This window comes from Saccopteryx bilineata, chromosome X, assembly GCF_036850765.1.
Source record: "Saccopteryx bilineata isolate mSacBil1 chromosome X, mSacBil1_pri_phased_curated, whole genome shotgun sequence".
NCBI lineage: Eukaryota > Metazoa > Chordata > Mammalia > Chiroptera > Emballonuridae > Saccopteryx > Saccopteryx bilineata.
Window position 1 is genome coordinate 120,540,729 of NC_089502.1, and position 23,933 is coordinate 120,564,661.

Sequence of the window (23,933 nt, forward strand, 5' to 3'; positions counted from 1 at the left end):
TTGGCCTTTCATGAAATCCAATTTCTCTGTCTGCCTATCACGTCTTTATAGTCTCTAGGATTTTCTTCTCAGCCCACTCTATTGACTGAGCAATGTTATCTACTTATGTCATTTTAATCCTTGCCTATATGCATAATCATAGGCACTCAGTGGATATTAGCTCAGTGAGAGACTTTTTTAAGTGTAGGGCTGGGGACAGATAGGCACAGACAGAAAGGGAGAGAGATAAGAAGCATAAATTCGTAGTTGCAACACTAGTTGTTCATTGATTGCTTTCTCATATGTGCCTTGAGGAGGGGGCTGCTCCAGCCAAGCCAGTGACCAGTTGCTCAAGCCAGTGACCTTGGGCTCCAGCCAGTAACCTTGGGCTTCAGGCCAGCGACCTTTGGGCACAAGCCAGCCACCATGGGGTCATGTCTATGTTCCCATGCCACGCTGGTGAGCCCATGCTCAAGCTGGCAACCTCGGGGTTTTGAACCTGGATCCTCAGTGTCCCAGTCCAATGCTCTATCCACTACACTACTGCCTGGTCAGGCAAGAGACTGACTCTTAAAGCTCTTTTCTTCTCCCTAAACATGAGACATATTTATTCCCTTCTGGAATGAATATTACCTCTCCAAGCTGAGCATTTCACACCCCCTTACTCTGTTTTCCATATAGATTTGCCTTCATATTAGTATTGGGTTTTTAATATTCATCTTTATTAATTTGATCCCAAATGTGAATATGAAGTGTTCTGGACCAGAAACAATTTTCTTTTAATTACTTAACAGTAAATATCATCACTACCCCCTTCCCTTTGCCCGAGTCTTACCCTTAGGGAGATAGGACAAGAGCGGATGAAAAGCTCCCCGCATTAGTGGCTGGGTACTCCATAGATGAAAGGCCAGGAAACAAAAGTTTGTTTTCTCTGCTTATAAAGGAGAAGGAGGCAGTTGTTCCCTTCTTCTGAAAGGGTCTCCTTGAAAACACAATGGGCCTATGTCCTAATTCCAGCTTCTCCAGGTACCTGCTAGCCCCAAGTGTCTCAGGTCTTACAACCTAGAAATATCTCCAGGGCTGTACATAGATATATATATTTTTAAATAAACATTCCTAGAGGGGTAACACTCCAGTCTTTCTGACAACTGGGAGCTTAGCTTAGGAACCTACTCAAGGTTGTGACCATTTGGCCCTCTTGGGTCAGAGAAATTAACTAGACAAATGAATCCAAATATAATTTCCATGGTCTGGGAAGGCCATCAGGAGGCTAGAACATTTTATAGTTATACTGAGACATCCAGACTTTATTTTCTCACATTTAGTTCAGTTGCACTCGGCCTTCACTCCTCTAATCAACCTAGAAACTAGGAGTCACGTCTTCATCCTCTCTCTTATCTATTTAGGTAACAAATTCTCACATCTCTACTCTCTGAATAGTTCCCTGCTCTATCTCTGTTTTTCTTTTTATCTGGTACTGTTTCCCTGGCTCAGATCTTCATAATCTTGCACTGAATTCTTGCAATTGCCTCCTAACTGGTCTCTGGTTTTATTTCTGCCCTCCGGAAATACATACTCTGTATTCACGTCAAGGAGATCTGAAACACACACATTCCCAGTCCACGCCCCTGCCTAAATCCTTTCAAAGGTTCCTGATTACCTGCCACAGAATGCCTAGGCTTCTTAGCAAGGCATATATATGGTCAGAGGTTGAGCTAGCTTCAAATTCTGGCTTTAAGGCCTAATATAGTATGAGATCACAATGTCCTGCTTCATAGCCTCTCTTTATACTTTGTGTTCTAGAAACACTGGCCCACCTGGCAAACTATTTATATATATGCAGCACTGTATTACTGTATGTCCCCTGTCTTCCTACCTGCGTTTTTGTTTTATTTTTTTCCTCTTTCTCTGGCCTGATATTTCCTGGCTAGCTCACGTTCATGCTTTAGAATTCTGTGTGAATACTATCTTCTCTAGGAAAACTTTTCTGATTTCCTTTCCCATAGAGTGCAAGCCTGGAGCACTTTGCACATTTTATTGAAGTCATATATGGGTTTGACTCTTCCATTATATACTGTAAGATCTTAACTGACAAGGGCTATTTTGCATTCAGCCTTGTATTTCTCGTCTCTAGTACAACCACTGACACACAGTAGTTCAATAAAGGGAGCCGTTGCTAATTTTATAATTAGTCATGTCAGTATCAGTTGCCTCTTGTCAAGTCCAAATAGAAAGACTAGGCAAAATAATAATTGTCTTGTAGTTGGAAAAATTATATATATGAGAAAATAAATAAATACAAGAACTGTAAATACAGAGAAAGAGAGATTTCAAATGAAATATTAGAGAGGAAATCAGACATACCTGTGAGCAGAATAAATAACCCACATACTCAGTATGATTTCAAGGGTACAAGAACTTCCCACTCTATGGTAATTACATCTCTATCCCCCGGCTGAATGCTAATATTCTGCTTATAGAATTTCATTATTTTGGCTTAAACACCTTGCCTCTCTCTACTGAATTGTAAATAACTATGGAAGATGAATCATTTTACAAAGTATCAGACTCAGAATTCCTTTGAGCCGGGCGTGGTGGCGCGCGCCTGTAGTCCCAGCTACTCGGGAGGCTGAGGCAGGAGGATGGCTTGAGCCCAGGAGTTCTGGGCTGTAGTGTGCTATGCCGATTGGGTGTCCGCACTAAGTTCAGCATCAATATGGTGACCTCCCGGGAGCGGGGGACCACCAGGTTGCCTAAGGAGGGGTGAACCGGCCCAGGTCAGAATTCCTTTGAATGGTGAACACCATTAGGATTTTATTTGTAAATGTGTCACACAATACAGTTCTAGAGAACTCCTATAACAACATATCTGAAGTTTAAAGGAGCTGATAATTTCTCTCCTAGGAAGAGAAGAGGGCTTAAATTCAGTAGGTAACTCTACTAAAATAGGATAGAATTTTTTAAAGATATGAGCGATTAAGCCCTATATCAGAGCAATTATTATTCTAGTTTTTACACTGCTCTATTAGCATTTAGATGGTGCTTCCTACTTCATTAGCATCTTCACTTCTGATATTGCAGAATCTGGGTTGTTATCGATCTTCAGTGGTTTCATAGTATCCGTTGCTTTATCTCAGCCTCACACAATGTCTCATAACCCTTAGCCCTCAATTATATATGAATTTTATTGTTTTTACTCTTATACAAGTCTGTCAGTTTTCCTTCTTCTTATGGTTCAGAAACTTCTTGAAGACAGAAACTATGAATTTTGCTTTTCTTTTAACTCCCTGTAGCAAGGAAGATTGCATACTAGAGATTAAAGTTGATAACCAAATGGCCTCAAGAAACCTATTTTAAATCTATCCATTTATAGAAAATTGTTTCCACAATTTCTACCACCAGTATATCTCTAAGCATTTCTACCTTTCTCAAAGAAGTCACAACAAATAATGCAATGGGTATTTTTTTAAGTATTGAGTTTTTTTCCCTAGTTTACTATTAATATATATATTGTTTTATTCATTGTCAGACATATAGGCAAAATTAATGTGATTTTGAATTGGACTGGTTTTATACTTCATCACAGCCTGAGTTCTTCTAAATGTCTATTCAGGCTTTCCATTATGTTCTAGATATCCATTCCTTTGGATATGAGCAATTTTCTATCAGCCCTGTTAGGATTTTGCCATATATGTCTTGTGACTTTAGCACTAGATTTGCAGTTTTGGCGGTCAGGTTATATAAAAATATCACTCTTAATGAAAGGGCATTAACATACCTGGAAAGCCTTCCCATGCTCTCCAGAACAGTTTCCAAACACAGTTGTTTCCTGATTAACAGATAGATCCCTGTAGCCTTGATCATTTTAGAACTCTCGGTCTATAAAACAAAAGAGATAGGAATTAACCTGGGAATTTCATAACCAAGTTCTGAGCCCCCAGGATTAATTTTGAGAAGAACGTCACAAGCCAAATAAGCATTTCTTTTCATTTCATCCCACAGGCCTTCAAGAGGGAACTGAAAATGAAAGAACCAGTCATTATGAGCACTCTGGAGACTGTGCGGATATTTCTGACAGAGCAGCCATTGGAAGGAATAGAGAAACCCTACCAGGAGCCCAGAGGTAATTGAATGTGGGAACTGTAATAACATATTGATAGAAAGATCAGTAGTGACAGAGCAGCCCATCCATTCTAGCTGCCAGGGTCTGGATAGCTCTTGTACTTTCTAGGTTAAATAGAATTGATTCAAATTACACTTAAATGTTGAAAAAGAATAAGGAGTTACAAACCACCGCACATAAATATGTTTGCACATTCATACAGGAGCATTAAGAGAGATTAGTGATCAGCTATTGAGACATTTAGAAAATAATAAACAAAAGAATTATCTGTGAGGAGGAATCCTACTATTACAAAGACCAAGCTAATTTTCAATTTAAGAACCTAACCGAAATAAATTAGAGCTTGTGTGTGCACCCTAACATTTTTCTCCTCACTAGCGTAAATGAATCTTGGACTACCTGATTGAGGGAAGGTAGAACAAACACACTCGGGAAGACAGACTTCAAATGTATTGGATTACTGTATTTCCTTATGTAGAAGACGCTGCCATGTATAAGATGCACCTTAATTTGGGGGACCGAAATTTGGGGAAAAAATGTATTGCATAAAGTTATTGAACTCAAGTTTTATTCGCCATAAAATTCATACAACTATTCATCAAGTGCAAAAAAGCAGGAAATGCAAGTAAAAAAAATCTACAACCACTGTATAAGACACACCCAGTTTTTAGACCCCAGATTTTTCTAAAAAGGTGTCTTATACATGGGGAAATACGGTATATCAAAACTTATGCCAAAGTGCTAAAGAGCCATTCATCTGTAGGTTGGCCTCCAGTTAAACTCGACTCTTTTTTTTCCACTATGACCTTTTCAATGATGCGTTGTTTTTTTCTAACAAAAATGAATGTGGCCTAAAACCTGTCGCATTACCAATTTAGAACTGCCTCCTGAAGAAAAAGCCCAGAATGTGACACGGCTCCTGCGGAAGCAGGCCGAGGAGGTCAACACTGAGTGGGAGAAACTGAACCTGCACTCCGCGGACTGGCAGAGGAAGCTCGACGAGGCCCTCGAGAGGCTCCAGGCCCTGCAGGAAGCCACCGACGAGCTGGACATCAAGCTGCGTCAAGCTGAGGTGATCAGAGGATCCTGGCAGCCCGTGGGTGATCTCCTCATTGACTCTCTCCAAGATCACCTCGAAAAAGTCAAGGTACCATCTACTACTTTGCATTGGGGCCCCCTGGGGGACTCCAGAGAGGTTCTCATCTGAGCCCTAGTGCAGGACTGTCTTCTCACAGAGCTCAAGGGAAGGGTTGGAGGCCTTGGGAATCAGTCCGTCTTTCACGGGTTTAGTCTTCTTGCAAGTGGTATTTGCTTCAAGAGAAGGCTGAATCGTCTGTCTTCAATAAGATAAAATGAAATAGTAGAAAGTTACAAGGCAAAACATTATTTTAGTCTTGCTATTAGGCAATCAATTTAAGTGTTTGTAACTGTTAATCCTAATCCGGAGGGACCCGAAACATTGAAGACACGAACAAAGTCCGTCAATTTACACACAAAGCTTTATTGTCTAGCTTGGCCAAGCGGCGGGAACTCTGACAGAGGTCTGGCGGAGAGTGCGCCGGCCCTTTGTTCTACTTGTTTTTTATAGTTTTGTAAGTGGGAAGTACAGAAGCAAAAATTGCAATTAGGAGCCCCTTACCACCACTATTGGTTATAGTCACATGTCCTTTAACATGATAGGACCACGTTCAATTTGCAAGCTATACATTATTTTGGAGAAAACAAAATTTACAAGTCAACACAATGGCAGAAAGATGTCTCTTTACATATTAAAAGGCATTCCCATATTATCTAGTGTTCATCTGCCATCTCTCTGTCCAGAGTCACACGTGTTAACCACACACATTTATATAGGAGAGGTAGTTTCCGTGGGGACAGATGCCCGCAAATGGCTCATAGTTATAAGAAAAGGTTTATTTTGGCTTTTCTCTTCCTGTACCTGACTAGTCATTCACCCTTTTCCCCACAGGTGTGGTGGAATGTCTGGGGATCCATGTTTTCCTCCCCTTTGCATTTACAATACAGTGCCAAGGGCCATCCTGACTATGCCAATCACACAGTACAGAGACTATTCTCACAACTTCTCTGCACACCTTAACCCAAATTAATAAAATGTTCTCCAAGCCTCTTAAAATATTAATATTAATTCTGTAGTTTTTAGTACTTTACAACACCTGCGGGTGAAGTGGCTCAGTGGCTCCTCAGTAACAAAGTGGTCTAATGGACATGTGTGTGTGGGGGTCTGTGTGTGTATGTGTGTTCACATGTGCATTCATTGTGGTATTTAGTACAAGAGTAGGAAAATAGACAAAACTTAGTCATGAGCCCGGAGTCTAGATTTTAGTCCTTTCACTAACAAAATTATGTGACTTGGGTGAGTTTATGGTACTGTTATGGCTGTTAACATTGGCCTTCCCTTAGAAGGCAATGTGTTTAATAGAATTTTGAATTGTATTATTCCGCTGCAGGAAATGTCATTATTATATTTGAAACACTTTTTTAAACTACATTTATTGGGGTAACATTGATTAGTAACATTAAATTTTAGGTGTACAGCTTTATAATATGACATCTGTATATTCTTTTATCATGTGCCCACCGCCCAAAGTTTGGTCCCTTTCCGTCACCATATATTTGAGCCCCTTCTCCCTCTCGCACCCCCTTCCCCTCTCATAACCACCATGCTATTATCTGGAATGCTGTCCATGAGACCAAAGCTGTATCTCCTTGTGGCACAAAGTTAATAAATATCTTTAGAGAGAAAGAATATATGTATTACAGAGCATCACTGTGAAAACTAACAACTTAAAACATATTTTGTTTACCCATCTAGTGTCAAAACCAACAGACATCCTCCCAGATATAAATCCAAAATAAGTGAATTTCCACCTGTGCTTGGCATGGCATGTCTGCCGTGCCCTCATTCTGGAAGGTTCTTTCTCCCTTGCCTTTCCTGGCACTGTCCCATCCATGTTCTCCCCCCCACACACACACCTCTTCTGTTTTCCTTAATTGTGAAATACTACCTCACCTTCAAAGGTTGGTGTGCCCAAATTTCTCACTTCAACCTGGTTCTTTTTATTGTATAAATGCTCCCAGTTTAAAATGGTGACAAATCGGAGTTTCTAGTCTGGATCTCTTTTCTGTCTTCTAACCCATAGGCCATTAGAATAAAAATACAACCATTCTGAGACCAAGTTCATTCATTCTCCTGTTTGTTTGTCCATCTCCCTGCTGCTTTTACCTGCCCTTTCTTCTCCGTTTCATTATTTCAGTTAATGGATAAATAATCCAACAAGTTGCTCAGGCCAGAAACTTGAAGTCCATCCTTAAATCTGTTCACATTTTCACGGACTGCACTTGATTGCTCATTTTATCTCAGAATATTGCTCTTATATTTTCTCTTCTCTTTTTCCACCATGTCCTACTCTGAGCTCCAGGGTCTGTTACTCAGATTGTCATATTTGACATATTAAACTTGCATTCCTGGTCAGAGTACCTGGCAAACCAGAAACAGTACATTTAAAATATTTGATGAATGAACGAACCATTTCTTTATTGATATTTCTGCGTTAGTGATGTTCTTATAACTGTAACCCACACTCCTTGCAGGGGACTGCCTGTCTGAGAATGAAGTCCAGTGAACGAAGGATGGCCCATCTCTTCCCAGCCTGGGCTTCCCTTCCTGACTGGTGCTCCCCTCCTCTGGACCATTGAGTCCATTCTGACCATACCACCCCTTTATCTAAATAGGCCATCTTTTTTTTTTTTTGTAACTCTCTACCTTTGCATATGCTCTTCTCTCTGCCTGGCTCCCCCTATCTAATCTGAACTTCCATTCAGTCCCCAAGGCCCAACTGAAATGGCACCTGCCTTTGTCATTTTCCCCAAGTGTCTCCTCCTCCCACATCCCACCCCACAGAAGAAATGGCTCTCAATTCAGTGCATTCATAGGTCAGCACACGTGTTTAAACTGTCACACTCCAGTCTCACATATATTATACCAAGTCGCTTACGTACTTCCGTTTCTCCCAGAGAAAGTGAGGTTCCTAGGAACAAGGATGACACTGTACATCTTTGCATTCCAAGCAGCATAAAAGGACTCTATTTCAGCGTCTTTATTCTTTTACTCCTCAGTTGTTCATGAGCCACAGTACAATGTGCTATAATTAGTTATGAATAAATCAGACTTTGGTCTTGGCCCTCATGAAGCCTATAGTCTAATGTTTATTTGATTAGCTTTGCATTAAAACAACAGTGGAAATTTTTTTAATTTAAAACTTAGCTTTAAAACTTCTAAAATCTCTCATACCTCAACATTCTGTTACCCCATGTCTAACATTTATAGCTGTCTACATGAAAATTAAAATAATTTTTTGAAATGTATTACTTCCTATTTGTTCAGCATTAAAAATAGTATTTTTATCCAAATATATGGGAACTAAGATTTTAAAAGTTTCCCCCCAGAATGATAAATAAGTTTAGGAGAATGTCTCAGAGGAACTATGTTGGGTAATAAATCAATTAAGTGGCTGAATATATAGCCTTTAGAGCAGACATAACAGGATTTATTTGTAGCCAAACCTGTCCTACAGGAGCATTTGTAGGATATTAAATATAGGTGGAAAATTTATGCAGCATGATTTAATAACAAAACCCAACTAAAAAAGAACAGCTTAAATATCAGCTAGCCTAGAGCCAACCCTATTTGCAGTTTCCTTTCGGTTCCTCTCTCTTACCTGTTCTTGATCCTAAGACCAGATTCATTTCCTTATACCCGCATTGGGAAGACTCTCATTCTGACCTAAATAATAACAGAATGTATATACATTAAATATTCCTTTAAAAAGAACATATATAGATATAAAATGTATATTATATATTGTATGTAATATAAAAGGAACATATATATAATATAATATGTGTTATAATATATTATATATATTATATCACTTATATATTATATATTATATTATATATCATCTCAACACTTCTGTCTTTCTCAAATATAGATATGCTTAAGTTATAATAACCATCAGAATATTTATGTACTTGGAAGAGGGTAGAGAGACAGTGATGGAAGAAGACTTGACTTGGGTTGGTGAACACACGGTGCAATATAGACAATGTATTATAGAATTATATACCTAAGCCTGTATTCTTTTATTAACCAATATTACCCCAATATATTTTTTAAAAATTTAAGAATATTTATGGACCCTGGCCAGTTGCATAATGGTAGAGCGTTGGCCCAGCATGTGGATGTCCCAGGTTCAATTTCTGATTAGGGCACACAAGAAAAGTGACCATCTTCTTCATCCCACCCTCTCTCCTCTCTCTCTTTCTCTCTCTCTTCCCCTCCCACAGTCATGGCTCAATTGGTTCAAGTGCATCAGCCCCTGGCACTGAGTATGGCTCTGTGGAGCCTCCACCTCAGGTGCTAAAAATAGCTCAGTTGTAAGCATGGCCCCAGATGGGCAGAGCGTTGGCCCCAGACGAGGGTTACTGGGTGGATCCCAGTTGGGGCGCATGCAGGAGTCTGTCTCTATATCTCCCCTCCTCTCACTTGGGAAAAGAAGAAAAAAAATATATTTATGTACTGGTCCTAATTGATGCAATTATTTTGGTTTCTAACCCAGTATTATATGACTATATCATGCCTATTTTAAAGTTACGGATTACGTGAAATCACATGTAGTCATTTCCCTTCAATAACTCCCCTTAATTTTGCCATGAAAGTAAAATAAATCCTTTTTCTCAGTTGCATTTCAACACCACCAGGTTTGAAACACAGAAGCTGTGGTAGTGGTAGCTTATAAGAGCTGAATTTGATTCAAACTTACTTTGAAAAGAAGAAGAAGCATATTTAAAAGCACTGTTCCTGTTTTTCTACTCAGCAATTAAAGGTCTCAGAAGTTCCACACTGTAGGGGACTCCGAACTAAGAGCTAGGCATGCAGCCAGAAGAACATTTTATAGACCCATCTTAGTTCATTTTCATCACCCTGAGTGACTCTCTCATAATGTCTACCTCTATTCTGAGCTCATTTGTTCAAGAAATAACTATGGAATGTGTGTTTGTGTAGTATCTGGCGTTAATATCATTCCCGTTAGCAAATGTGGCTTTGGGGTTCAGAGAATGACAAAACAACAACACCTAAGTCCTGGGACACTTTGGAAATGGCATTATTGCTAGCTAATCATCTTCAAAACAGTATACATATATACTATACTCCTTTAAGGAATATAGTGTTAATGTTGACTAAGCGAATCTCAGCCTTCCAAATATAGCTTTTATAGGAATAACCACTAGAATCAAATTTAAATTTTAAATGTGTCTTTATTTTTAAAATTCTTGATTTATGCTACTTATCAAAGATTTTAAAGACAGGCTCATTATCTCTCACTGTACTGGAAATAATACCAATGCTTATGTGACTACACAAATAGTCTTGCTATTCTTATAGTAATGGGGAATCTGAATAACTCCTTTAATCACTAGGTGCTCTACAGAGATTTATAAGTGAATATATAGACTGGTTTTAATAAAGAAGATTCACTTTTGAACGTAAAGTTTACATATCACAGTTTTGTTCTTTTATTATTAATTTTAATTTATTCTGTTTACATAGATTCTAGTCTTTCCCAAATGCATCCCCCCTCCCCCGTATTCCCCTCAACATGTCCCTTGCTCCCTCCCCATAGCACCCTCCCCCCCTTTGCTTCAGGTTTATCCCATCCTATCATCCCCTTTCCCTCTGTCCTCTTTTCCTCTGGTCCCTTTGATCTCTCCTCTCTCTCAATTCCATTCCTCAGTTCACATTGTTCATTGGATTCCTCAAATGAATGAGGTCATATGATATTTTTCTTTCTCTGCCTGGCTTATTTCACTTAACATAATAGTTTCCATGTCCATCCATGTTGTCGCAAAAGATAAGATTTCCTTCTTGTTCATGGCCCCATAGTATTCCATTGTATATATGTACCACTGCTTTTTAATCCACTCGTCCACTGACAGACACTTGAGCTGTTTCCAGATCTTCACTATTGTGAACAATGCTGCCATAAACATGGGGGTGCATTTCTCCTTTTGAAACAGTGCTATGGTGTTCTTGGGGTATATTCCTAAAAGTGGGATAGCTGGATCAAAAGACAGTTCAATTTTTAATTTTTTGAGGAATCTCCATATTGTTTTCTACATGGCTGCACCAGTCTGTATTCCCATCAGCAGTACAGGAGGGTTCCCTTTTCTCCACATCCTCGCCAGCACTTATTCTGTGTTGTTTTGTTGATAAGCGCCATTCTGACTGGTGTAAGGTGATATCTCACTGTGGTTTTAATTTGCATTTCTCTAATGATTAGTGATGTGAGCATTTTTTATATGCCTATTGGCCATCTGTATTTCCTCTTTGGAGAAGAGTCTATTCATTTCTTTTGCCCATTTTTTGATTGGATTGTTTATCTTCCTGGTGTTGAGTTTTACAAGGTCTTTATAAATTTTGGTTATTAACCCCTTTTCAGACGTATTGTCGAATATGTTTTCCCATTGTGTAGTTCGTCTTTTTATTCTGTTCTTATTGTCTTTACCTGTGCAAAAGCTTTTTAGTTTGATATAGTCCCATTTGTTTATCCTGTCTTTTATTTCACTTGACCGTGGAGATAAATCAGCAAATATATTGCTTTGAGAGATGTCGGAGAGCTTACTGCCTGTTTTCTTCTAAGATGCTTATGGTTTCACGGCTTACAGTTAAGTCTTTTATCCACTTTGAGTTTATTTTTATGAATGGTGTTAAGTTGGTAGTCTAGTTTCATTTTTTTTGCAGGTAGCTGTCCAATTTTCCCAACACCATTTGTTGAAGAGGCTGTCTTTACTCCATTGTATGCTCTTACCTCCTTTGTCAAATATCAGTTGTCCATAAAGCTGTGGGTTGATTTCTGGGTTCTCTGTTCTGTTCCATTGATCTATATGCCTGGTCTTATGCCAGTACCTAGCTGTTTTGAGTACAATGGTCTTGTAGTATAACGATATCATGAAGTGTAATACCTCCCACTTTATTCTTCCTTTTCAAGATTGCTGAAGCTATTCATGTTCTTTTTTGGTTCCATATAAACTTTTGAAATATGTGTTCTATATCTTTGAAGTATGTCATTGGTATTTTAATTGGTATTGCATTGAATTTGTAAATTGCTTTGGGTAATATAGACATTGTAATGATGTTTATTCTTCCTAACCATGAGCACGGTATATGCTTCCACTTGTTTGTATCTTCCTTGATTTCTTTATCAATGTTTCATAATTTTCCGAGTACAAGTCTTTTATCTCCTGGGTTAAATGTACTCCTAGGTACTTTATTTTTTGGTTGCAATAGTGAAGGGGATTGTTTCCTTAATTTCTCTGACAGTTCATTGTTGATGTATAAAAATGTCTCTGATTTCTGAGTATTAATTTTATATCCTGCCAGCTTGCCAAATTCATTTATCAGGTCCAGTAGTTTTTTGACTGAGACTTTAGGATTTTCTATATACAATATCATATCATCTGCAAATAATGATAGTTTTACTTCTTTTCCAATTTGGATGCATTTTATTTCTTCTTGTCTGACTTCTGTGGCTAGGACTTCCAGGGCTATGTTGAATAAGAGTGGTGAAAGGGGGCACCCCTGCCTTGTTCCTGATCTTAAGGGGATTGATTTTAATTTTTGTCCACTGAGTATGATGTTGGCTGTGGGTTTGTCATAGATGGCCTTTATCATGTTGAGGTATGTTCCCTGTATTCCCACTTTGCTGAGAGTTTTGATCATGAATGGGTGCTGGATTTTATCAAATGTTTTTCTGCATCTATTGAAATTATCATGTGTTTTTTCTCCTTCCTTTTGTTTATGTGATGAATCACATTGATTGATTTGCGAATATTGTACCAGCCTTGCCTCCCCAGAATAAATGCTATGTGATCATAGTGTATGATTTTTTTCATATATTGCTGGATCCAGTTGGCTAATATTTTGTTGAGGATTTTAGCATCTAGGTGCATCAGGGATATTGGCCTATAATTTTCTCTTTTTGTGTTGTCTTTGCCTGGTTTTGGAATCAGAATTATGCTCACCTCATAAAAGAAACTTGGAAGTCTTCCTTCCTCTTGAATTTTTGAAATAGCTTGAGAAGGATAGGAGTTAGTTCTTCTTTGAATATTTGGTAGAATTCACTTGTAAAGCTATCAGACTCCGGGCTTTTGTTTGTTGGGAGCTTTTTGATAACTGTTTCGATTTCATTGTTGTAATTGGTCTGTTTTGGTTTTCTGATTCTTCCAGATTGATTTTTAAAATATTGTTTCAAGGAGCCAAGAGTATTTTGTTGCCTTTAGTTGGGTTTTTGATTTGAAACACCGTTTTTCCACATACCATAGTTCAAGTCTCCCAGGTTGCTGTCTTGGAATATGCAAATTAGTTATACTTATGTAGTTATAAATTTTATGTTTTCTATCAGACTTTTTTAAAAGATTTTATTTATTGATTTTAGAGAGAGGAGAGAGAGATAGAAGGGGGAACAGGAAGCATCAACTCATAGTTGCTTTTCATATGTGCCTTGACTGGGCAAGCCTGGGACTTTGAACTGGCAACTTCAACGTTCCAGATTGACACTCCATCCACTGTGCCACCCCAGGTCAGGCTTCTGTCAGACTTTTATCATACATTTTTTACTGTGAAAAGTCAAGGACAGGGATTCTGTGAGATTTTCCCTAAAGTTCTTACAATGAAATGTTTTAATTAGACTTTTTCAGAATTATAATTGAGGCTAATGTAATGATGTGTGTAGTAGACTAGGGACTATGACAAAGTCACCATAATGCCCTGACTTATTTATGTTCAACATTTACATCTAAAAATTTAAGAAGAAACCTTGGAAATGCATCTTCTCAGGCCTACTATCCAGAGTCCCTATGGCTTGGTTTATTATTATTTTATTAATTTTGGCATATGTATCATTTATGAGTCTACTTTAAGTCCTTTCCTATATGTAAATTTTATAAGAAAGTTTATAATTCTTCCTTATAGAGATAGAGGATGCATAGTTAGACAGAACTGTCACAAACAGTACAACTCTAAGAATGATTCAAAATATGTAAGCTCTCCCAACTCTGAATAAAGGAATGACATCTCCAAAATAAATGAGTTGTATTGCCCTTAGTAGGAAGAGGAATATTTACTAATATTTTGCTAATTTTCATTAACCAGAAATGAATTGCTCTGTGGAGGCTTCTGTTGTTTTTATACAAATGCTCTGGGTATTATATAAGCCTTTGATGAAGAAGAAAATACAAACACAAAAAGATGCACTCTTTTATAACTCTGGATTAAATATGAAACTAATGCCTGTCCTATGGAATAACCAGGGTTTTATCTAGTTTTAAAGGCATGCAATTGTGATGTTTAAAAGCTTGTGATTTGGCCTTTGATAGCTGGGAATGGGAAATTATGTTATAGTAAAGTCTCACTTATGTACTTTAAAAGAACAGTTTTTTTTAATAAAATGGTCATTGATGGCTTTAATAGAGCTTAGAAACTAAAATGGAAGTTAGTCTTCTTAAAATTCCTGACCAAATTATTTGTTCAGTGTAAAATTAATTGTAAATTAGTGTTGCCCAAAGAGCTTATTACTTAGTTCCCATGTATTCTCTCTCATTTCCCTCCTTGTTTATAGAACTAAAAGCAAATTGCTGAGAACAGAAACATGGACTCATGTTCTTTACCCATGGCTTCTGATTTTAGATAGTGCTACTTGCCTTTTTAAAGCCCCTACCTCGACTTAAGCAAACAGAAGCTTCGTTTACCATGCCGTACCCATCCTGCCTTTGAAACTTCTGGAAAGACAGTGCGGAGTAATTGTTTCAGACATCTGCTTAGCATACTTTGAAGTGCATATAAGTTCTTTTCCAGTTTCATTTGAACCCCAGCTGTCTTCACCGAAGTCTATAATCAATCTGAATTAAGTTGCCCTACTTCTCCTAATAAGTCTCTTATTAAGTTCTGCACTAGCCTCTTAGGGAGACTTAAAAGCTAATTCATGTAGAATTGCCATTTTCTCCTCATTCATTTGTCAGCTTTCCAAATGCCAACAAAAACAATTGCGAAGACTATTCATTTGGCTCTTCATAAACAACTTATGTAAGTGTAGTATACATTGGAACCAAGCAGACAGTTTCAAACAGTGGGTGAGAGGATCAATGACATTCAGCACCCTTTCTTTCTGTCTGTTTTGAGATACCTTCCACAGTCAAAGCGTCGAGCCATTTCTTTAATAAAGGAAACCTCCCTCTGCTTTTACTTTCCTAAATAAGGTAATTACTAAATGAACTTTGCTTAAAGATAGGAGAAGGCTTTAGAACAGTTGGAAAAGAAACATTTTTTTAATTATTGAACGTATTTTAATTTGGCCCTTTTTTTTATTCCTTTGATGGACTGGGATAAAAGAAGAAGCTAGAATTGGCTACCATTGTTTATTGTATTAAATCAGAGTTGTACAACCCTTCCTCTGGTCATGGGCTATTTAGAAGGACATGGATAATCAAAATGTTCAGCTAATGAGTTCATCTAACATTATTCTACTAAAGAAGTGTTTAATTAGATAATAAAAATTTATCCAAAGAATATTATTCTTCCTACTGTTTGATAGCAACCATATCAAAAAATTGATCCTTTAATATACCAATCTTGTTTACTGAGGATTTATTCCAGAAGTTCTGTTTGTGGCTGGTGGTAATTATAATACTATTCCCTAAGAGTCTTAGGTAGTAAAAGGCTATTCAAAGCAGAAACGTAAGTAATGTATTACCAGCAGTAACAGATCTGAAAACTCAAGCATTCATTTATTTATGATAAGGTTAAAACCTATATGCAAAGGAGTATGATCTCATTATAGAGTGTGAATGTTTAATTTATTTCATGAATAAAATTGTACTCGGAGTTGTATTAATGGCATCTCGATTTTCTTGGGAATATTATTATTATTTAGTACCAAGATGAAGGACCAAGAATTTCTAGTAGCTTGGTGTGTGTGCCTATGCCGCATTCACTAGAAACAGTTCTAAATGTATGAGTTATTTATGTAACTGAAAATCCCTAGAAAATAGAAGTACACAGCCAACGTATATATATTTATTTTCCTTTGACATCTACCAGACTTGTAACAAGTTTAAAGTTCACAGTTATGCTACTTTCCTACGATAAGGACAAGACGGAATGATTTAAGAACAAATAACCCAAGGAGTGGGCTCCTGCTGTGTTCCTGTCATGTTTGGCAATTACAGTCTTCAAAATTACACAGTTAACATTGGCACCAATATAACGCCTTACACAAGATTACATTAACTAAGTTAAGCAGCGGCACTGAATAATTGGTAAACCAGTGTTCTGGGTGTAGGAACAGATGTGTCTATGATACTATCGTAACCCTCGCATATTAATGGGCCTGAAGAAGAGTGAACTTTTGCATTAATAACATTTTAGTTACATTTAATATTTCCTATAGATTTTTCTTTTCAACTGCATTTGCCAAAAGCAGTGCTCCTCAAAATTTTCTACTTCGGCACTCTTAATTGCCAAGGAGATGAAGCCTGGTGTCTTTTCCCCCTGCATCTGCTTACCCCCTTTTTCCATGAGCCAGAAATTGGTTTGCTAGTTCTTGTTATCTTTTTTAAAGCTCACGTCAATTTTATTACCTTCTCCATTGTGTATCTGTTGTGTTTCCATATGAAGACGTTTTCCTCTAAAATCTGAAGTGAAATGAATATCCCAGTACATTCACCTATGGGTATGAACACGTAATTTGAGAAGCATGGGATGAAACACTGCCCAGTTTACGCAGGCTTCATCTCTTTCCATCACTTTCTGTCTTTAATGGACACACACAAGGGGTAGATCCTTGCCATTTCAAATTTACCCTGTGCTGTTGCAACAGCTCCTTGGGACCCAAAAGATCCGTGAGTCGGAGCTTTTCCTAATTTTGAGCACGTATTCTTTGAGGCCTGAGTGCAGCAGTCCCTTAACTAACGGCTCAACTGGTGTCATAGGTCAAGTTCCCTGGAAGCGGAACCTATGAACAGGTATCTGGGTGCACATGATTTATAGATGATCTGCTTTCAAGAGAAGCCTATATGGGAGTTAGGGAAGCATAATTATGGAGAAGAAAGAGCCAAGCTAGAGAATGCCTCGGGCAAAATCAAGTTTCATGCCCTGATCCATAAGGAGAGAGCTCTGGAGTATAAACCACACAGCAGAGTCGTCTTTTTATACACCAGCCAAGCACTGCCCGTGGTCACCAGTTTATGCCTATCAATTAGCTCTGAGAAGGGCTGAACACTGATCTGTAGCCTTTTCCAATTGTCGTGGTGTAAGTGCTCCTGTCATGGCTGATTCAAGCTACTGACATGATCTCATTCAATGCAGAATTAGGAAGAGACACCCACAACTGACTCTTGGACTGTGGCCCAGCCCCCCACTGGCTGTGGCCCACCGATGGGGACAGGAATTACCTCCTAGGCAAAGGGTTTGTGCACCTCCTGGGCTAGGGGACTCCCACCAGCAGAAATCATCTTTCTGAAGAAGAGAGGCAACTGTGAGACATAAATAGCCAACAGTTACAGCAGCTGGAGGGGACATGTCAGATCAGGAAAAGTGCCCACCACAGCTGGTGAGCAAAACTAGTAATCCACGCAGCCTTCATACCTCAATGGGGCTTTCGCAATGCTGTTTGGCTCTTACATATGCAATAATTTTTTAGAAATGATGAAAAGTTTGTTTCTTTATGGAAAATCTACCCTTCCCTGACCCTACTTCCTACATACTTACTGGAATTGGTAATAGAAGAGAAGAAGTCTAAGGTAGTGATGATTATTAATTTAAAAAGTGGCTTTCTGAGTGATTTGGGCTTTATAGGTATAGTATTGGCATTTTAATTGTACCATTTGAGGGTTGCTTCAGGTGACTGAGAGCTAGACTTGCCTTCCTACTATTAATACTTTAAAATTAAGATGTTGAATCACATAGTTTTTACATCATTTGAATGTTGTTCCATTTACTAATGACAGCAATTAAATTTACAAATTCTCTTCATCATTTCCTGCCAAACCCACTGATTATAAGGAAGTGCTTTGAAGAGTTTCTGAAACTAGTACTTTCAAAATAGTTGAGACTAATCAACTTTCTTAAATTAAAACTGCTCGCCCTGGCTGGTTGACTCGGTGGTAGAGCATCGGCCCAGTGTGTGGATGTCCCGGGTTTGATTCCCCATCAGGTTACACAAGAGAAGTGCCCATCTGCTTCTCCACCCTTCCCCCTTTCCTTTCACTCTTTCTCTCTATCTCTTTCTTCACCTCCCACAGCCAAGGCTCCACTGGAGCAAAGTTGGCCCGGGCGCTAGTATAGCTCCATGGCCTCTGCCTTGGGTGTTAGAATGGCTCCGGTTGCAACAGAGCAACACCCCAGATGGGCAAAGCATCATCTCCTAGTGGGCTTGCCAGGTGGATCCCAGTTGGGCATATGCGGGAGTCTGTCCGTCTGCCTCCCCATCACCCTCCCCACTTCTCACTTCAGAAAAATACAAAAACAAAACAAAAACAAAACTGCTTGCTTGTTATGTATAGCAGATAGCTTTTCCAAGAGTTCCTACATTCTCTGACTTATCTTGTCAACCCTCTGAGGATCCATGTTCGAAGTGGAGGGTATATGTGTGTGTGTGTGGAAATGGGATGGATATGGGATAAAATTGGGAGAGCAAGTAGCAGAAAGTAGAAAATAGTCTTAAGCTCAGTAATTGGGAAAGGGAGGTATTTTTCCACAAATACAGTACAAAATCGCTATGTTATATGCCTGTCGAAAAGTTCATAGTTATGCTATAGGGTGATTGGTAAATGTAATAAGAATTATAAGATAAATATAATAGAAACAAATATCTTAAAATACACATTAATGTTAAATAAGAAACATTCAAAACAAACTTTCGCCCTTTTTTGGAATCCTAGGGGTGGGTGCAGGGGATAGAAATACAGGAAATTTTACCTTAAAGTAATTAGATTAATGTTCAATGGAAAATGGAAATAGCTATGTATCAACCCACTCAAATCAAGTACACACTAAATAATTGAGTTTACTGAATTAAGCAGAGTACGAGTACATTGATTTTCAATGTTACTGAAAATTGGTCCACATATCATTGTTACGTTTGTGTTTGTAAACTTCAATATGTATTAAGTTTCTGCAGTGTGTTCAGCCCTGAAATGTCAAACTCTCTTAACCAGAGTGAGGCTGGAGAATCTACCACTGAGATAAATTTCTGTTTCTTTAAAGAATTGATTTTTATGATGAACTTCTTTTCTTCAGATGGTTAAGCCTGCCACTCTGACTTCACAACACACTTGTTTTTAGAAGTCTTATTACACGGGATTTTGCATTATTGTAAACTCAGTGAGCTCCTTTAAAACTTTTCCCCATTGAATATGTAAATCCCATCATTGATCTTAACATGGCATTAGACAAGTTAGCAAAGAGAATAAAGTCGATTTACCAGCAATACATGTCAAAGTACCATAATTAAATAGAAACTAAAGTGACTAAGAAAAGTAAGCAATGTATTGGTTTATTTTTTAGAACCAGTGACAAATCACCACCAAGTCTCACTTTATTTACTTATTTCCACTTTAAAACATTTTAACCCAATTTAAAATCTGTGCAATTGCTGTGAATCTAAATTCCATTAGGTCTCATTACATAATACCCATTTAATTGCCCTGTGGTTTAAGGCTCTTGCCTGTCCCCAGGATGAGTAAGCCCCATGCAACATTTCACTTACTTCACCCACTACTTGTCATTTGGTTGCTGGTCTCCACATATTTCTAGGAGGGACAGAGAACGGTTGGTTGTTTTCAACATACACCACCCCCATACTAGAATCACCACAAGCATTATCCAATATAATGACTGTTGTGCCTCCAATAAAGCACAAGATTAAAAGAAATATAAGTTAAGTAAGTGAACATAAGTTCTATTGGCCCTTTGGCTTACAGCAGTGAATAAAACAGTACCTTTGGAACCACTCTGACATTTTGTTATAAAGGTTGAAGGAAGACATTTTCAAGGTTGTGTCTGTGTTAAAATAGCCTGGAGTTTGTGGTTGAATGTCATATGCAAGATGGGTCTTAGTGAAGTCTGACCCACTTTGTCCCCCCCAAAAATCTTGAATTCTTACTGAAAAGATTATTTTTAAAGACTTTAAACCCTTTTTACAACTGGAATAGTATTCTTCATTAGATAATTAGTACAGAATCACTCCCACAGATTTTTAAGAATACTGTCATACTCCCTTTTTGAACAAGAAAAATATCTATTACTATTAAAGTATGATTTCTTTGTTGAATACTAATCACTTTTTTAAAGGCTGGATTTGACCAGTGACTTTGAATTTTTTTTAAATAACATTTGAGTACATTGATTAAAGAGCTTGACACATGGACACGTTTGTATATGTAGTAATTTATTCATCATTCGCATGTGATTAAGTAGATATCATCATAGCAATTGTCATAACAGAACATAACAGGAAATGAATGTAGGTCTTACCTTAGGATGTGCTCACAAAAACTAGAGGAATATTTTAAAGTAAAAGTCCTCAATATATGGTGAAAAAAAGTGAAAATATGCGTACATCAAGGGAAAAATAATAACCACTAATATATCTGGAGGGCATCATTGGTTGGGAGCAATGCTTTATTTTAGACTTTGTTTTCAAACTAGGAATGTGATGAAAGGAAGATGAACCATTATAAAAAAAATTACCAATCTAATTTTTAAACATGCTATTGCATAGAATTTAATAAAGAAAATTCCATTTATGCTCATTTCATTTCACTTTGAGGAGTTGAACATGTTCTTCTGTAGTTCTGTTTGTAAGAGAGAAAGGCATTTTGGAAAGATTAAGTAAAAACTTTTATTAAATTCAGGAGCTACATAATCTGACAGTAAAAGTAGATATTAAAAGGAATACTGCAATCCTCTTTGGTCCTCTTCCACTTAATTATTTTTAAATCAGCTCTTAGAAAAGTTATAGCCATCTCTGATTCAGTTCTGCTTTTGTATGTCTAAGTTGATAAGAATATATTGAATGGAAAATCAAATAAGCAAAAAATAAATCTATTTTGTTTTAATAGTGAGTGCCTTCCCCTTAGAAGTAAAATTAAATAAATGTGCCCAGTATAAAGCAAACTCAGTGTAGCATATTGCACAGGTAACTCATAACCCTAGATTACTCTGTTAATCATGATTTATACATGCAGAAATAGCTTGATTTGTTTAAATAGAGAAAAAAGAATCTCTTGGTAACTACTGTATACAATACCATCATTTTGTCCTGCATTTTCTTGGTCAAGATGTTGCATTTTGTAGTTATGGAATTTGTAAGCCTGTGTAATAACAATCATAATTTAAATGAAATTTTACCCATTAGAGTTAAGCTGCATGATCATAGAAATTTGGTCTGTTCTGTGCACTGCTATGTCCCTAGTGCCTGGAACATTCCCTAGCATATAATAGTCACTCAGTAAGATTTTTTTTTTTGAATGGTGAATAAATAAGCATTCACAGAAGCAGAGGGCAAAAAGCTCACTTTCACATACATAAGACCTTTCAAAATTATTTTAGGGATAATTTTCTCCCAATTTGCCACCATCTAGTTTTTGGGCAATCTTACTTCTTGCCCAAGTCTACAAACACTCATTGTCACTTTCTTCTTCTTTCCAAAATGACAACAAGCTTACACTGATTTACTTGCGATTTTCCAGTTGAACATGCCCCCTCCAGGTGAATGTGCTTTTCCTGTTGCCCTCAGTGGATGACTTCAGTCACCTTATCTACGCAGGAACTCTCTTGTGACCTGTCTCAACCTTCTTTCCACATTCCAAAACCCAATGATACAACTTCTCAGCATGATTACATTGCTGTTTTGTTGTTGTTACCTTGTTTCTTAATAACCCACTAAATTGTATACGTCTGCTAATGACTCTGAGTCTGTTGAGAGTTCCATTTTCCCAGTGCATAGTAGATAAATACATAGTACATATAGGCATAGTATATACTTGATATAAAATAAGTGTTTTCTAGTGAATAGCAAATAAATTTAACTGCAAGAGTTGCTAAGAGAATATGCCCTTTGCAGAAACCTTCATTATCTGCGTTGCACAAGTCAGCTCATTCAAATCCACCACCGTCTCGCTCCAAGAAAATGTTCACGATCTGTCTTCTACAACCACCTTGTCTTTATGCTTCAACTTAATAAAGATTGTTCTTCCCTAGACACGTTAATCTTTCCCACTTCTTTCTCTTTGTTCAAGCTCTGGACAAATATCTTTCCTCCTCCCACCATGCTTCCTCTTCCCACCATATTTCCTCTTCCTTTATCAGTTTCATGTACTCACATCCCAGTGCCTAGTTCAAGGAGACCTTACAAAGTTACGTGATAGAGCAGGGGTCGGGAACCTTTTTGGCTGAGAGAGCCATGAACGCCACATATTTTAAAATGTAATTCCGTGAGAGCCATACAACGACCCGTGTACGTTTCACATTATCCAATAAAAATTTGCTGTTGTCCTGGAGGACAGCTGTGATTGGCTCCAGCCACCTGCAACTATGAACATGAGCGGTAGGAAATTAATGGATTGTAAGACATGAGAATGTTTTATATTTTTAACGTTATTATTTTTTTATTAAAGATTTGTCTGCGAGCCAAATGCAGCCATCAAAAGAGCCACATCTGGCTCGCAAGCCATAGGTTCCCGACCCCTGGGCTAGAGCAATGAGGGAAGACAGGTTTCCCCTGGGGTGATTTTAGAAGTTGGCTCTAAAGATGCAGCTACCAAGAAAAGATCTTACTGTGTGGCGGTCTCATGGAGCAATGTCTCACTGTCTGCTTTGCAGAATAGCCCTGAACTCTGTTGAATAGGGCCTCATGTGACTTTGTATTCTCTGTGTCGTCTGACTCAAGGCTTCATTGGTTGAAGGTGGAGTAAAAGAAGGAAAAATAGATTCAGCCTTCTCATTTATCTTTACAACACCCCAGATGTCTCCATCTTACTTATCCCCTTTTTACACAAGTGGAATGCATGGGAAATATTTGTAAATGAACTTTTCTTTAGAGGGAATATCCCAAAAATGAAGGAGGGAAGAGAGAAAGACACAACACACACACACACACACACACACACAGATCATCCATCATCTCAACATTTATAATGCCAATTCCTGCAAGTGCCTCTTTAGCTAAAATAGAAGAAAGGACCTCTTTCTTTTCTTTTTTTTTTTTTTTTTTTTTTGTATTTTTCTGAAGCTGGAAACGGGGAGAGACAGTCAGACAGACTCCTGCATGCGCCTGACCGGGATCCACCCAGCACGCCCACCAGGGGGTGATGCTCTGCCCACCAGGGGGCGATGCTCTGCCCCTCCGGGCCGTCGCTCTGCCGCAACCAGAGCCACTCGAGTGCCTGGGGCAGAGGCCAAGAAGCCATCCCCAGCGCCTGGGCCATCTTTGCTCCATTGGAGCCTTGGCTGCGGGAGGGGAAGAGAGACAGAGAGGAAGGAGGGTGGGAGGGGGGGAGAAGCAAATGGGCGCTTCTCCTATGTGCCCTGGCCAGAAATCGAACCCCGGTCCCCCGCACGCCAGGCCGACGCTCTACCGCTGAGCCAACCGGCCAGGTTGGGACCTCTTTCTTTGAAGAGGTCCTCAGCCTGAGAGCCAAGGCGCACCAATTCAGTAATGGAGCCCAGGTTGGATTTCAACCCCCTTTGGCCCCT

At 38.4% G+C, this 23,933-nt stretch overlaps 1 protein-coding gene across 5 annotated transcripts in view; it reads left to right on the plus strand.

The window, feature by feature from the left end:
- The window catches only part of DMD (dystrophin), a 2,360,554-nt gene that overhangs the window by 1,942,420 nt on the left and 394,201 nt on the right, over nucleotides 1-23,933 (plus strand). For all 5 annotated transcript variants that reach the window (XM_066250305.1, XM_066250306.1, XM_066250308.1 and 2 more), the window contains 2 exons: nucleotides 3,982-4,102; nucleotides 4,981-5,249. In XM_066250305.1, coding sequence (XP_066106402.1) covers nucleotides 3,982-4,102; nucleotides 4,981-5,249 — 390 coding nt within the window. The remainder of the gene's footprint in view (nucleotides 1-3,981; nucleotides 4,103-4,980; nucleotides 5,250-23,933) is intronic.